This window comes from Physeter macrocephalus, chromosome 16 (assembly GCF_002837175.3).
Source record: "Physeter macrocephalus isolate SW-GA chromosome 16, ASM283717v5, whole genome shotgun sequence".
Taxonomy (NCBI): domain Eukaryota; kingdom Metazoa; phylum Chordata; class Mammalia; order Artiodactyla; family Physeteridae; genus Physeter; species Physeter macrocephalus.
The window spans coordinates 33604304-33619729 of record NC_041229.1 but is presented as its reverse complement, the minus strand read 5'-3'; the positions used below and the strand labels follow the sequence as shown (position 1 = coordinate 33619729).

Sequence of the window (15426 nt, the reverse complement as noted above, 5' to 3'; positions counted from 1 at the left end):
TGTGTGTGTGTGTGTGTGTGTAGCTCACACTACACCTATTTAAAGTGTTTCAGTGGGTGAAGAACCTTTCTAATTGACTTGAAAACTTGCTCAGCCTACTATACCACCCACTGTGATCTTTATGAAGTCTTGCAGAAGAAATCCCTCTTGGACCTTAATATCCAGCGACACTGTACTTCTCCTGAGTTACTAGAAAGTTTTGATCTTAAAATAATCATGAATTCTAAGACTGGGGACATATCCATGTTTGTTTGTTTGTTTGTTTGTTTTTTGCGGTACGCGGGCCTCTCACTGCTGTGGCCTCTCCTGCTGCGGAGCACAGGCTCCGGAAGCACAGGCTCAGCGGCCATGGCTCATGGGCCTCCATGTTTGTTTTGACCCTCTTAAGTTTATGAGTCAAATTTTATGGCCAACTTCCAATAATTTACAAAAGAAGTCTATGACATATTTTCTTAAGTCCTCGGGTTATGCTACAGGATTTTTGCCATACCCATTTTGCCTTCACCTGGAATTTGTCAACTACCCATTCTTTATTTTGTATTATATACATATATATCTAAGCTACCCCAAACCCTTTGTGGAATAATGAAGAAAAGAAAAGAAAAGATGGAAATCAGAAAAGCAGGCAGGTAAGCAAGAAGGTTTGAGGAAGGAAAGAAGGAAGGAAGGAAGGAACCCAAAGTGTATGTGCAGTGTATGTATGTGTATACATACACTTAGGGGAATGTATGTATACATACATTCAGGGGAATGGCATGAAGTGCTATATGGTACGTGCACATGGTATGTACTAGTTACCCATATGTATGGCTGTGACAAGCTGAAGCAGTGATGGTTTGGGCTCGTGCATCTATTTGGTGGCATAGACTCATCTGAGCTGGGTCTATAGACAGTTAGCCCAAGTAAGTATGATTAGTTCATTTATCTACATCCTTCCTTTACAGCTTTTCTCTATCATCAGTACCTAACATAGTATTTGGTGTATAGTTTTCATTGAAAAAAATATTTGTTAAATGAATAAAGGAAATGATTTGTCTTATGTAGGGTCAATATGCTTCCAATCACACATTCCAACTCCATATTCTGTCATGTGAGGCTCTCAGTCACATCATTAATTGTATACCTCTTTTTCTTTGTATGGTTTACCTAGGATGAATAGGTGTAATAATTCTGTAAGCCACAGTTCTAGTTAAAGCTCCACTCTCAAACTCTGCATGAGTTTCTGAACTTGGAAAAAAGGGTCAGAGAAAAGACAAGGCCTGAGGCCCTGTGATTTTTTTTTTTTTTTGTGGTATTGGGGCCTCCCTCTGCTGCGGCCTCTCCCGTTGCGGAGCACAGGCTCCGGACGCGCAGGCCCAGCGGCCATGGCTCACGGGCCCAGCCGCTCCGCGGCATGTGGGATCCTCCCAGACCGGGGCGCGAACCCGGTTCCCCTGCATCGGCAGGCGGACGCGCAACCACTGCGCCACCAGGGAAGGCCCGGCCCTGTGATTTTTGATCATAAACTTTCTCCTCCAGATTATTACTTGTCCGTTTGTCCATGAGAAAGTCCAGAGAGAAGTTTACTTCAGTTTATACTTTGAAACTGAATTTTAGAGTCCTTGTTTTAAGATTTTTATTTTTACTTATTTTTTCCCTTAAAGATCAAAAATAGAACATAGGAACAGGTACTTTTTCCCTTCTGTAGGTGACAAAAAATAATCAAAGTCACATCCATAAAATATCTTGTTCTTTTTATTTTCATTTCTCTCCTAGATAAAATAGAATTTTTATTAAAATAATGTGATAAGCACTCAAACTAAGTTCCATGATGAGTACCTCCAAAGAAAACAACTGCTTTCTGTTCACAGTGATATAAAAATAACTGGCTGTATTTTTACTCAGACTATTCTCTCTAGTTGCCATCCCCACTCCAACCAAGAATTTTTTCACATCTGTCTGGTCTCAGATCAACCAGAATCTTGCCTGACATGAGGACCACTTTTACATTATAAATAATAGTGTTTTACCCTTTTTCTTTTTCCTGAGGAAGGATTTAAATGAGGAAAACACACTCTTCTTCAAAGTGCAAGCTTCTTTTTAGTATTTCTCTATATGTCTTTATGAAAAAAAAAATCTATTCACAGTTGAAAAAAATCCATTTACCTTTGTACTGCTGGTGCTATAGCTCCTAGAAAATAATGACACAGAGAAAATTCCATGAGAAAATGTTAATTGCACCTGTATTAACTGATGATACAAAATAAAGCAATTAGAGCTTAGTGTTACCTTTTGGGTCACTGTGATCTCAAAACACAATTCAGGTCATAATTATTGTATGATGTTCTTTTCTTTTTTTGTGTCTAATTTCTAGACCATGACTGTAGTTCAATTTATCAGAAATAGGCCTTCATTTAGGACTGTTTGCTATTAAAATATTTTTTAACTATGATAGGTTGATTTGAAGTATCATAATAAGCACAATATAAACTTGTAGTAAATGTATTGGAAGCTACATATATACTTTTCAGAAAACATTTAAGAAACTCAGTTAAAATAAATTGATATCCAAATAGCCTTTCAGAATTTATAAATTCAATGAAGTTGAAAAGAGGACAATAAAAGCATATAATCTCTAAAGAGATATAACAACCCCACCGCAACCATTGCCTCACTGTGCTGTGTTTCTAAGAGTAGTCAAAGGAAGTCGAATGGGAAACCTTGCCATGCTTTGTTATTAGACTGAGGTCATTTGTTGGAAAAAAAGGCAGCCTCTATCTCTGAAGGTCAATGCACATTAGTTTAAAGCCATGAATCATATAAAATTGAAAATGAATGAACTTGACTTTTATTAAAAGTTAGTGTGTATGTTTTTCAAGCCACCAAAAAAAGTAAAAGTAGAATTATTCTTTCTCTTTTGTATTGTCACTTTGTTTATCTATTATTTATATTAACTATTATACACTTAACTACAGTGAAATGCAGAATTGTGTGTAAAATCCTAAACACTTTCTTCAATAATGAATTCTTCTCTTTTTATTCATTATGCACTTACTGTTTATTAGTCCTTAATGATTTTGAATGTATTTTAAAAGGTTTGATTGAAAATTCAGCAAATAAGTAAATTGTAGCCCATATCTCAAAAAAAGTAAGTTATACGATCCCTCTTATAATATTAAAGTTAATGATTTATCTCTTTCAAATCCATTCAGTATATTTTCTTAACTGCTTACTTTCATCATTCGTCATTTTAACAGACATTAAATTTTAAGATCTACATTGTATTACTATGAAACATACTAGTTTAGCATGATATGATGAAAAGTATGAAAAAATCTCTTTTATGATTGGTAAATAATGACAGGAAAGGCAGAACATTTTCAAGAAGCATTTCTCACCAGGAGAACATGGTTTTACAAACTGGGAATTCTGGGACAATGTTTATTTATAAAAATATTGAACTCCTACCATTTCCAAGAAATTAAAATTCATTTCTTTGATCAGCCTAGCCCAAGAAAAAAGGAAAGGTACATATGTATTGAGTTATGAATAGATTAATAAATGATAAAAGAAATATAAATAATGCCTATCATTCTTTTTTAAAGGCCACTTTATTTTTAGGAAAATATTTTAAATTGTGCAAATGCAACATAATTTAAGGGAAGACAATTGAACCCCAATCCTTCATACATACAAGTGAGTGTTTCAATAACTATAATACTTCTAGAGTAATCAAAATGGATGAGTATAATTAATTTGTACACATTATTCCAGGCTTCCATAAAATAAAAGTAACATGATTTTTTTAACTCACATTTATAGAAAAGAACACCTTATATCTTCACTATATTTTGCTTGAGTGCACAAGTCTTTCTAATTTGGCAAATTCATGCTTGGCTTTACACAGCATTGCTAGCACGACAGATAATGAAGCAGCAGGTTGGACACCAGGCACTCCAACCACTTCTATTTCTGTTCTTACTGTGTATCAATGCGTTCAATTTGTGGTAGAAAAATTAATATGCAGAAAGTATTATAAAGATGTAAAATAACTACTTAATGTGTTATAAAGGTATTGTTTAATTTATTCCTACAGTGGCAACTTGGTAGAGATTTATTGTCAAAGCCTTCCTATCACTGCTTGACAAACAAAAAGAAACCTTCACTGGATAATGATAGAGAAGTATGTACAAGTTACAAAAGTAGTAATTCTTTAAACTCCTTTTTGCCTTGCATCTAAATGCTGTGTTATGTTGACAGATCTGGGAAATTTTAGTGGCCGGACAAGAAGTGCAGTCTCTGTGAGGGAAGGCCAGGGGGTTGTTCTGATGTGCTCTCCTCCGCCTCATTCACCAGGTACAGTCGGATCCCATTCTATATTGCTGCTGCTCTCTTTTACTATATGCTCATCCTTTTAGACAGGGTATTGACTGGGGAACATTCAGGTGAAATGTGCATGGTTTTCGTGACATGTATCAGAGTACCAGATGAGTAATTAAAGACCATATAGTCTAAATGCCATTGGGCAGGAGACTTAGCTCCTCTGATAAGATTGTTTCATTGTCTTTCTAAGTGTTGACTGTCCTGGTTATGTCTCTGCCTGCCACCAGTGAGGAATATACTGCTTGGAGCACAAGGAAAGTGATAAGCTGAGAGAGTAAAAACTATTCAAAATTATTTGGAATGTCAGAGTTGAGTTAACTAAATACCACTGTGCATCTTGTTTCAGAAGATAAGCTGGAAACTGGGTTGTTTATGGCATAGTTTTTCACACTGGAACAAAAATTGCTAAGAAATTTTTTTGTTCATACAAAACTATAATTTACTTGTTATTTTTCTTGCTACTTGAGTTTTTGTTTGTAAAAGTCATGGTAATAGGTAAGTACTTCTTGGGGTTTGGAGTAACAGAATAGTAAACTGTGCTCAGGTTAATTATCTTACCTTTTGCCAACTCACAGAAAAATATACCCATTATGTTTGAGTCCTATAATCTGAGATGAGTGCCTCTTTGTACCTCAGTATAGTTTTCCTATAATACAATTTAAGTGAAGGCAGCATCAATTAGAGAGAGAAAGAGAGAATCAAACATCTATTTCTACCTGAGAAATTATGAAGATTTTAGAGTTAACAACTGGAAACAGAATTCAGTATCCTGGAACCTCAACCAATTTTTCTTCTTTGTTTAGAGTGAAAGCCAAATTTGTTTCTAGGCTGTATTATTAGTGTAGTGTTTGGGCTCAGTTTTGTTCTACCATAGATAATTCTTATCATAAATTATGATTAGACCTCAATCAGTTTTCTTAAAATTTCTCATCTTTATCTTACCTTCCTAACTTTCTTTTTAATTGAAAGAAAAGTAAACTATGTTTCAACAGGAAAATATTTTTGAAAACATTCTGCTTTGAAACTCAGAGGAATCACTATGAGGAATAATTTCTGAGTTGTACCAACCTAATTTTTATATGTCAATTCAGTCACTCCAATCCTTTTGTGAGCAGTTTGTGAACTTTACAGAAAACATATCTAGTCTTACCTATATGTTTTATCTTTTTAAAAAAGGATTTTAGTAGGTTTAGGGGACTCCTATAGAATTAATACGTGTTATGTCTAATGTTGGGTCATTAGATTTGTTTGAAGAGAAGTATTAGATAAATAAGTGTTAGAGATTAAAAAAAAAAAAAAGGAGGGGAAGATGGAGGAGAGGGAGGAGAGAAAGAAGGAGGAGAAGAAGGAGGATGAGAAACCCCCTGCCTCAGCCTACCACTAATCTCTTCTCTATATCCATGAGCTTGCTTTTGTTTGTTTGTTTGTTTTTAGATTCCACGTGTAAGTGAGATCATATGGTATTTATTTTCTTTCTGTCTGACTTATTTCACTTAGCATAATGCCCTCAAGGTCCTACCATGTTGTTGCAAATGGCAAGATTCATTCTTTTTATGGCAGAATAATATTCCTTTGTGTATATGTACCATACTTTCTTTATCCATTTCTCCATCAATGGACACTTAAGCTGTCTCTGTGTCTTACCTATTGTAAATAATGCTGCAGTGAACATGGAGGTGCATATATCTTTTTGAATTAGTGTTTTCATTTTGTTCAGATAAATACCCAGGAGTGGAATTGCTAGATCATGTGGTAGATCTATTTTTAAATTTTTTGAGGCACCTCCATACTGTTTTTTTATGGTGGCTGCACCAATTTACATTCCTATCAAAAAATGCACAAGGGTTTCCTTTTCTCTACATCTTGCCAACGTTATTTCTTGTCTTTTGATAATAGCCATTCTCACAGGTGTGAAGAGACATCTCACTGCAGTTTTGATTTATATTTCCCTGTTGATTAGTGATTTTGAACAGCTTTTCACGTACCTTTTGTCCATCTGTATGGCTTCTTGGAAATAAAATATTCAGATCCTCTGCCCATTTTTTAATCAGTTTTTTTTTTTGCTATTGAGTTTTATGAGCTCTTTATATATTTTAGGTATTAACCCCTTATCAGATATATGATTTGCAAATATTTTCCCCCATTCAGTAGGTTGCATTTAATTTTGTTGATGGTTTATTTTGCTATGCAGAAGTTTTTTAGTTTGATGTCATCCCACGTGTTTATTTTTGCTTATGTTCCCTTTGCTTTTGGAGTCAGATCCAAAAAAAAAATCATCTCCAAGACCTATGTCAGGGAGCTTACCCCCTATGTTTTCTTCTAGGAGTTTTACAGTTTCAGGTCTTACACTCAAGTCTTTAATCCATTTTTGGTTACCTTTTGTGTGTGGTGTAAGATAGTGGTTCGGTTTCATTCTTTTGCATATAGTTGTCCAATTTTCACAACATCACTTATTGAAAAGGCTGCCCTTTCCCCATTGTATATTTTTGGCTCCTGTGTCATAAATGAATTGATTCTATATATGTGGGTTTATTTCTGGGCTCTCTTTTCTATTCCATTGTTCTATGAGTTTGCTTTTATGCTTTTATCATATTGTTTTGATTATTATAGTTTTGTATTATAGTTTGAAATCAGGGACTGTGATGACTCCAGCTTTGTTCTTCTTTCTCAAAATTGCTTTGGCTATTCAGGGTGTTTTGTGGTTTCATACAAATTTTAGGATTGTTTGTTCCATTTCTGTGAAAAATGTCATTGGAGTTTTGACAGGGATTTCTTTGAATCTGTCGGTTTTTTGGATATTATGGACATTTTAACAATATTAGTTTTCCAATCTATGAACACAGAATATCTTTTCACTTCTTTGTTTCTTCATTTTTTTTTTCATCAATATCTTATAGTTTTCATTGTATAGATCTTTCACCTCCTTGGTTAAATTTTTTACTAGGTATTTTATTTTAATGAAATTGTAAATGAGTTAGTTTGATTAATTTATTTTTCTTAGAGTTCATTATTAGTGTATAGAAATGTAACATCATTTTGTATATTGATTTTGAACCCCATTCAGGGGGCCTCTTCATCTTTAGTTGGTACCAGAAATTACTCACTTAAAGCAACTCTATATAAAGCAGGAACAAAATTTCACAGAGTTGAAAACAAAAATATTTTGGTTAATATTTATTCTTTAAAAAATGAAATTTTACATTTTAAAATCTGAATCTCATAACTTAAAAATTCTGCAATAACTACAACTCTGAGAAAAAAACAATTACTCAAAAAGGTTTTTTTTAGCATCCTTTTTCCTACAAAATTGTAAGATAGCATGACACCCCATGCTCCATATTTAACTTTTGTACCTACAAAGATCACAAAAAATAATTGTTCCCCAAATACTTGAGGAATTCAGCAGTCTTCCCAAGGCCTCTATCAATATTCGATTTCAAATCACTATATGTTCAATCATGTAATGTCCACATTCTTGCAGAGTTTCTGGGCACTTCATCACATCTTCATTTGTTAGTAACTATGCTCTAATGATCGAAGCCATTTTCCAAATTTGCCTTGAAATCCACAACTTTTTCAAGATTTGCAGTTTCACTTTGCAATATATGAACACTGTATCCTCATTTGTTATAAACAACTGACAAAAAAAGAGATTGGCAAGATGGAAAAAGGTAGATTTTAGTATTAAGAAGGAAAGAGTATTGTTGGGACTAATTTTTAAAGTGATGAATTAATTTGTCATTATTGTCATGTGATTATGATTTTTCTTCCCTAAAAACTCTTGTAATCAAGGGGGCCTGAATTACATTATTTGGACACAGAGAACTACATTGCCAAGTTCTGATGAGGGTCAACCACTTCTTTAGAATAAAGAGAAGGAAAGGAAACCAATATTTTACACTTTCTATATAGTATCTTATTTCTTCTTTATCACTGCTTTGTATGTTTATTATTGTTACCTCCTTTTTATAAATGGGTCTGTTGAAACTCAGATAGAAATTTGTCTAAAGTCCATGTCTAATAAACAACATGAGAGAGATTCAGCCCTGTGTAATCCCAAGCCCAGTGTCCTTTTGATTACATAATATGGGCTTTCCACAGCTTCATTCTGAAATTTTATTGAAAAATTCTATTTTGTGTATACATTGGTCACTGGTCAACCTGTTTGTTACACCAATTTAAATGAATAAGTAGTTTCATCAATTATTTTTACTGACTTGACCAAACTGGTAACTGAATTGAACATTCAGAACTGCCAAAATCAACTGTATAAACAATATATGAAAGTAAATAGTATAAATATAGAAATTTTAATATTTTTACCAAACAGAATAATACAATGCTCAAGTTTGTATCTCAATAATTATTTAGAAGTCAGACAGGATACGTGATAATAGAAGCATATTGAATGAAACGATAGAGAAATAAAGGAATCATGTATTTTTTACTACGCATGCTTTCCTATGTGAGTCAAATAAATAACAATACACATTTTATACCCTTAAATTTATACAGAAAAAGACTGTTTTCACCCAAACTCTGCTAGCCAGCAAAACATTTATAATAAGAGCTTTACCTGGTTGCTTAATAGTTTCTGAACTTGGCTCTTATCAACAGATACATTTTGACAATCTTTTAAAATCTTTACAAATCAGTTTTAAAATATATGTTTTTATCATACAGTCTGTTGTACTGTGTTCTCTAGATGTCACTGGAAAGGAAAGCTCAATGTGTTTTGGAATTTTTTTTTTTTAACTCCGTCTGACAAAATTTATACATAGAAAGCTAAATATCACAAAGCAAACACCTCAACCTGGAGTTTGTTTTAGAATATTTAGACACAGTAGAAGAGAAAAAAATGTAGAACATTGCAATGACCCTCTTTTTCTCTTATTATATTGATTTTGGTTTCTACATATAGCAGCTCAAGTTTATTTAATTGTTTTTGGTTGTTTAATTAAATTTCACCATGTATTTCCAGCTCCTTTAAAATAATCTATTTTTTCCCCATTTTATAAGTTACTCTACATGGAAGAGTGTGGGAAATAGTGGGCCAGGAAATCAAGCTGCTCACTCCTTTTGTTATTACTTTACTGGAAATAACTAGTGTTTTCATGTTGTGCTGATATAAATCCCCACTTTGATTTGGGCAAGGCAGTTGAACGAGTCAAATTAATGTGGTAAAATGCAGCCAAGGTAGACTGAATTGATGAGCTTACAAATTAAAAGTCCTCATATTTTTTGAAAAATTTAATACTTCTTTCCTCTCATATGCTTTGATATACCAAAGAAACAATATTTTCTCGTTGACTCTGACCCAATAAAGAAGATGATAAAAAGAAAAACACACATAATGGAGTCATGTAGTTGAGTGTGGATCCTAACTATACCATAACTAGAAAGTTGGTCTACAGGGCAAGAAATACAACTTATCTTAGCCTCAGTTTCAACCCTTAAAAATAGGAATACAAAGAGCTCTGATATAATATAATACTTTAAAGTAATATTTTGGTATTACTTTTCCCAAACTTCTCCTCAAGTAATTAAATAGTACCATAGATCTTTGAAAGAAACAGACAGCTATCACAGTAATTCAAAACAGAAAAGCCAAGGAAAGTAAATAGCAGGTGCTGGCTTTAAAATGAAAATTGATCATCACAGAAAATAATAGAGTCAACAATGCCATAGTCCAGTTCTTTGCTTCCTATTCTGAGAAATCTTCCTACTTGCATTGAATTTAGCTTACTTACCTAAGCATTATCTCACCAAACTTAAATTCCTCTCAATTTAATTTCAGCAAACTTTTTCTATAAATAGCCAAATAGTAAATATTTTTGTCTTTGTGGGTCATATAGCCTATGTCACAGCCACTAAATTTTGCCCCGTAGCATAAAAGTACCCATTGACCATGCAAAAAATGAATGAGGGTAGCTCTGTTGCAATATAGCTTTATTTATGGACACTAGCATTTGATTTCTATATGCTTTTCATTGATCTTTTCAATTTTTTCAACTATTTAAATACATAAAATCCATTTCTATCTCACAGTCCATAAAGAATCAGGTGACAAATCAGATATGGTCTGTGGGCTGGAGTATGCCAATCCCTGATCTAAACCAAAATTCTCTTCCTAGGCCTTTTTTTTTTTTTTTTTTTTTAACTTTTGCACTCTGGGGTCAGAAAGGCTCAATTCTGTCATTTACCAATGGTGTGACTTTGGCAAAGTAATACAACTTGCTCTTATTCTAATTCCTATTTTCAAAATTCTACATGTATATGGTAGGTGAAAAGATGCAATAAGATAATGTAAATAAAGTGCTTAACCTGGTAACTGATAAATAGTAAATATTCCATAATAATGATTCTGATAATGATACCTCCCTCACTTTATCTTCTTCTGATCAACTATTCATTCACTAACGATTCATCCTTCTCTACTCCCACTCCCTTATCAGCTTTCCTAAGTGCCTACAAACAAGTTTCCTTCTCTAGTCTAATTCTTATCACATATTCCACTGCGTGACAGTCATTTCTGACATTTTAACTTTTCTATTTGATGTAGGTAGTCCTTGCATCTTTGTATCTTTTATAATCTAACACAGTCCTGAATGTATCAGCTGCTCAATAAATACTGCTAATTAATCTTATTAAAACAACTTATAAGGTTGTCCAACAAACCCATCTTAAATAGCTCATTTCTATATTTTTCAGAAGATAAAAGATCATTCTTTATAATTTTATTTTCAAGGAACTAAATGTAGTGATATAGTTATTTAATCACACAATATAAATCTTACTGTAGAGGAATAGAAATAAATAGAAAATGTTACCTTCATCTGGGAATTTAAATAATGCTCTGAATTGGAAAATTAACATTTTAGTCATTAATACTTTTTATTTTATATCACTTATTAAATACGGATGATTTTAAATTAGCTTCACATATAATGAACATTAGCATTTTTAAGTGTACAATTCAATGAGCTTTGTGACAAAAGGATAGAGTCATATAAACACAGTCATAATCATGACATAGAACATTTCCATTATCACAGGAAGTTCCCTAATGCCTCTTTCCAATCATTTTCCTCCCCCAATGCCCATGCCTAGCATCCACTAATGTCTACCTTATATACTTAAATGTTGTCTTCTCCAGAAATTCTTTAAAGGAAATCATGCAGTGTGTTGTCTATAAGCCTGGCTCCTTTCACTTAGCATAATGTTTCTGAGGTCCGTACATGTTACTGAGTTAGTAGCTAGTTCCTTTTGATTGCTGAATAATATTGCATTGTTTCGATGTATCACAGTTTGTTTATCCATTCACTAGTTGATGATGGTGGCTGTTCTCAAATTTAGGCTATTATGAATGAATCTGCTGTGAGCATTGGAGTATAAATCTTTAAGTGAAGAATATATGTCCTTGTGTGATTTAAAAAATTTTTATATTACAGGTACATACATAATCTTAATTTTTTCCAGGAATGTTACTTGCTTTTAGCATGTATATATATGTAGCTGTATGAAAATCTTGTTCCTACTCTTGTTATATGGCTATCATTCTATGAAAATTTGTACATAATTTTAATGCTAGTATCTATTGTTTCTTTCCTTTTGGAATGATAAATACATTTGTCTTTTCTGTAAATATGAAGTCTTTATAACACACATATTTGCTTCCTTTCAGAGTTAAGATTCCTTTCCATGTCTGTAAAAAAAATAGAAGATCACTAATGCTGATGCCACTGAAATGATTATAAACATAACTGTGGCTGTATTTCTTTCTCTTTCAAGAATCTTTTGAAGAATCTGAAGAACCCAGAGTGTTTTAGCTATATCTATGCAGTCTCCAGACAGAATCATTTGAAATTTTAACCAGCTGCACATATTTCAGATATGTGCATATCTTTCAGTTTGAATAGCACCTGATAATTAGTAAAAATCCCAATTTATATTAGAGCACCATGCATACATGACAAAAAACAGAATTTATATTCGTCCCATGTAAACATAATCTAAATTATTATTAGCACTTTCCTCCCTACCTCCATTCCTTTCAAAGAAGTAGACAAAATAATGGTTCAAACAAAACTGACATAACCTATAATGAAATTGAAAAATAAACTAAGGATAAATAATGTAAAGGTTGTAAATCCTGAAAACATACAAACGTTTATGTTGCAAAAGTCATAATATCAAGAAGGATAAACTACATCTCTAACCCATATTTATCTTCATATATATCTATATTTATATCTATATCAGCATCTTTATAATTTATTTTATAAGATATAAGGAGATTAACAGATAAACAACTTCCTGATATTCTTTAGAGTTTATAAAAAAATGTGACTTGGAAGTAGTGTATTAAAGCTAGCCTTTTTCAATCAGGGTTCCACAAGGAAATTAAACTGCAGAAGATGATTTGAATGGCTGTTTTCTCAGTTCTTTCAAGGATAGTACATAACTAGTATCATTCTAATGAATAGGATAGAAGTTAATTCTTTATGTACAGTACATGACTTAGGGCATTAGACATTAGAGTTTTTAATAAGCAATATACTGGAAACATCTTGGCATGTCTAATCTCCATGTTTATTTTAATAGCTGCACGGTATTTCAAAAAATAATTCATGTAACCTCTACCCTGATGTTTGACATTTGAGCTTTTTAAAAATATTTATTTTTGCTGTAAATAGCCTTGCCATTAACACTTATCGATATCTGCATATATTCTAAATTATTTCTTTATACTAAATTCTAAGAGATGGAATTTCCTTGTGAGAGAATCAGCAGTAAGGTGGTTGACAAGTATTGTCAAAATGCTCTCCCAAAATACTGCAACAATGTAAATTAGCTTCATCTAGTCACCCCTGCACTAGTTGTAAAGCTCTCTCCTTAGTTCACTTGAGTTCTATTTAGTATTACTCTTTGCAAAACCTCTGAACTTCAAATTGTTGGTCTTCGTTAGACCTCTATAGAGTAGGTCCTGTGTGGAACAGAAGGGACAGCTATATTCCCTGGCCCCTCTTTCATCCTGCCTGGCTGGAACCCAGTTCTCTCCTAGTTTTGTAAAGGGCATTCATTGCCTTTCCCTCACATGTGTTCTGACTGCCTTTCTCTAGTTTCATTTTGTCCTTCTAACAGGAATAAAGATTCCTATTCCTCCATCAAACCCATTTCAAGAAAGATCCTTTAAAAAGTAGAAGGGCTCCAACTTCACAGCTCCAGTCTCTCTTCACTGTTCAGAGGCACAGTCATTATTTTTACCTCCTGCTGAACACATTTGCAGAGGTTAAAAAAAAAAATCTTTACCAAGGATGAGAAATAGCAGGGGGTGAGGAAATAAACATTCTCCTGCCCATTGGCTGATTCACTTAAAATACAGTTAGCACTGTTGCCTAAGCAAACATATTGGCAGTTTCCGTTTAGTAAAGTTCTAAGACTAGATCTAGTTTTCTTTTTTTTTTTTTTCTTCAGAGAGTAATAGGAGTTAGGCAAGCATTATCTAATTAGTCCTTTGAATGCCTTCAACTTTTCTTTTTCCTTTCTTCAAAAGGACACTGCCTGCTGCTAGGCGCTTAGCTGCAAATAACATTTTTGGACTAGATGAGAAGAAATCCACTCTCCTGTAACAGTGAAAGGGTTATATGTGAACCTTGTTAAAAAGTCCAAACAATATCAGATCTCACAGCCTTATCTCTCTCTAGCCCACTGGTAGGCTGACATCCCAGCCAGGGTCAGGGAATATGGAGGATGATGGTCTCTATGGATCAGCAGCCAGATGTGACCTAAGGAAATGAAGAAAGTAAAATCTCAAGCACTGCTGTCATTGTTGTCTCACCATGTAAATAACCAAAACAGCCTAGGCTGGGATAGAAGTCCATTGTCTTAAGTGTGGGGTTCTCCTTAAACATTAAGCATATGTTAGGCAGGGAAATGTAGAAAACTATTCCTTCATTAAAAGCAAGCAAAAGAAAACAATATTTATAGAATTCTTACTGCATAAGAGGCACAAGGTTAAGCTCATGCATGGATTAATCAAATTAAAACAATACCTATAAACTAGGTCTTTATATTATTATTTTATTTTGTAGATGAGGAGAAAAGGGTAAAAGAATTCTTTAGCTAGTTCTATGATTTTTCTAAATTTATTTGTGTATTTAAGATAAACTTTTCAATTTTTCTTTTAGTATCTTTTTAAGGAGAATTCCCTTAGACCCATAAAAATATAATAAGCAGTGTGACTCTAATTAGAATATGCCCATGTATGTTGGGGAGAGGACAAGTCAGCTGCTAAGAGCTGCAGTCCCAAAATTGTTCTATAAAGCTGGTCTGGAGGTTACTGATATAAATGGTTTCTCTTACACTGTTCTTACATATTGCAAAGAGGCATTAAGCTAACAAGCCTCGAAAATGCGTGCCCTTAGACATGGCAGATCATTCATTGGAACTGTTCTTCCCCTTGGGGGGAATGAAAGTCTGGAGAGAGAGAGAACTGGCTGACCTCGCCCAATTAACACAGTACCGATGCAGGCAGAACAGGCCGGCAGTGACAGGGCTGTGCTTCAGGGATGTATGTTCCTGGGCTGTGATCCAGGTTATGTCAACATCATTCTGGGTGCCATTTCAGCGGCTCTCTATTGGACACAAGAGAAAGACAGAAGGGGAAAAGACAAAGGAAAACTATTGGCTATTTTTTTTTTTTTAATGTACTTGAGAACTTTGCTTTTCCCTTAGGAAATGAGCTCTTTCTAAGCCTGCGTGCAGCTGCAGTCTGAAGCTTGACAAACAGGTCAGGAAGACAGGAAAATGCTATAATATCAGCACAGCTTTTTCAATGAAAACTGATACTCCTAAATGTTACAGTGCTTCAGTCTGAAGTTTAACTAATCGAATGTCTTTAATCTAGAAATTGAACCAGGCAGCAGTAAACTGCAGAAGGTTTAGCCTGCACTGAAAATACACACCATTCATTTTATATCTTTCTTTGTGTTTAATAAAAGAAAATGAAAATTTCCAAAAACCTATTGTTAAAGAGATAGAATTTTGCTTTCTGTTTTGGGT

General features: G+C 33.6%; 1 protein-coding gene across 1 annotated transcript in view; it reads left to right on the top strand.

The window, feature by feature from the left end:
- Positions 1 to 15426, top strand: part of CNTN5 (contactin 5) — a 1454884-nt gene that overhangs the window by 1002917 nt on the left and 436541 nt on the right. The window contains exon 7 of the mRNA XM_055091393.1: positions 4240 to 4335. Coding sequence (XP_054947368.1) covers positions 4240 to 4335 — 96 coding nt within the window. The remainder of the gene's footprint in view (positions 1 to 4239; positions 4336 to 15426) is intronic.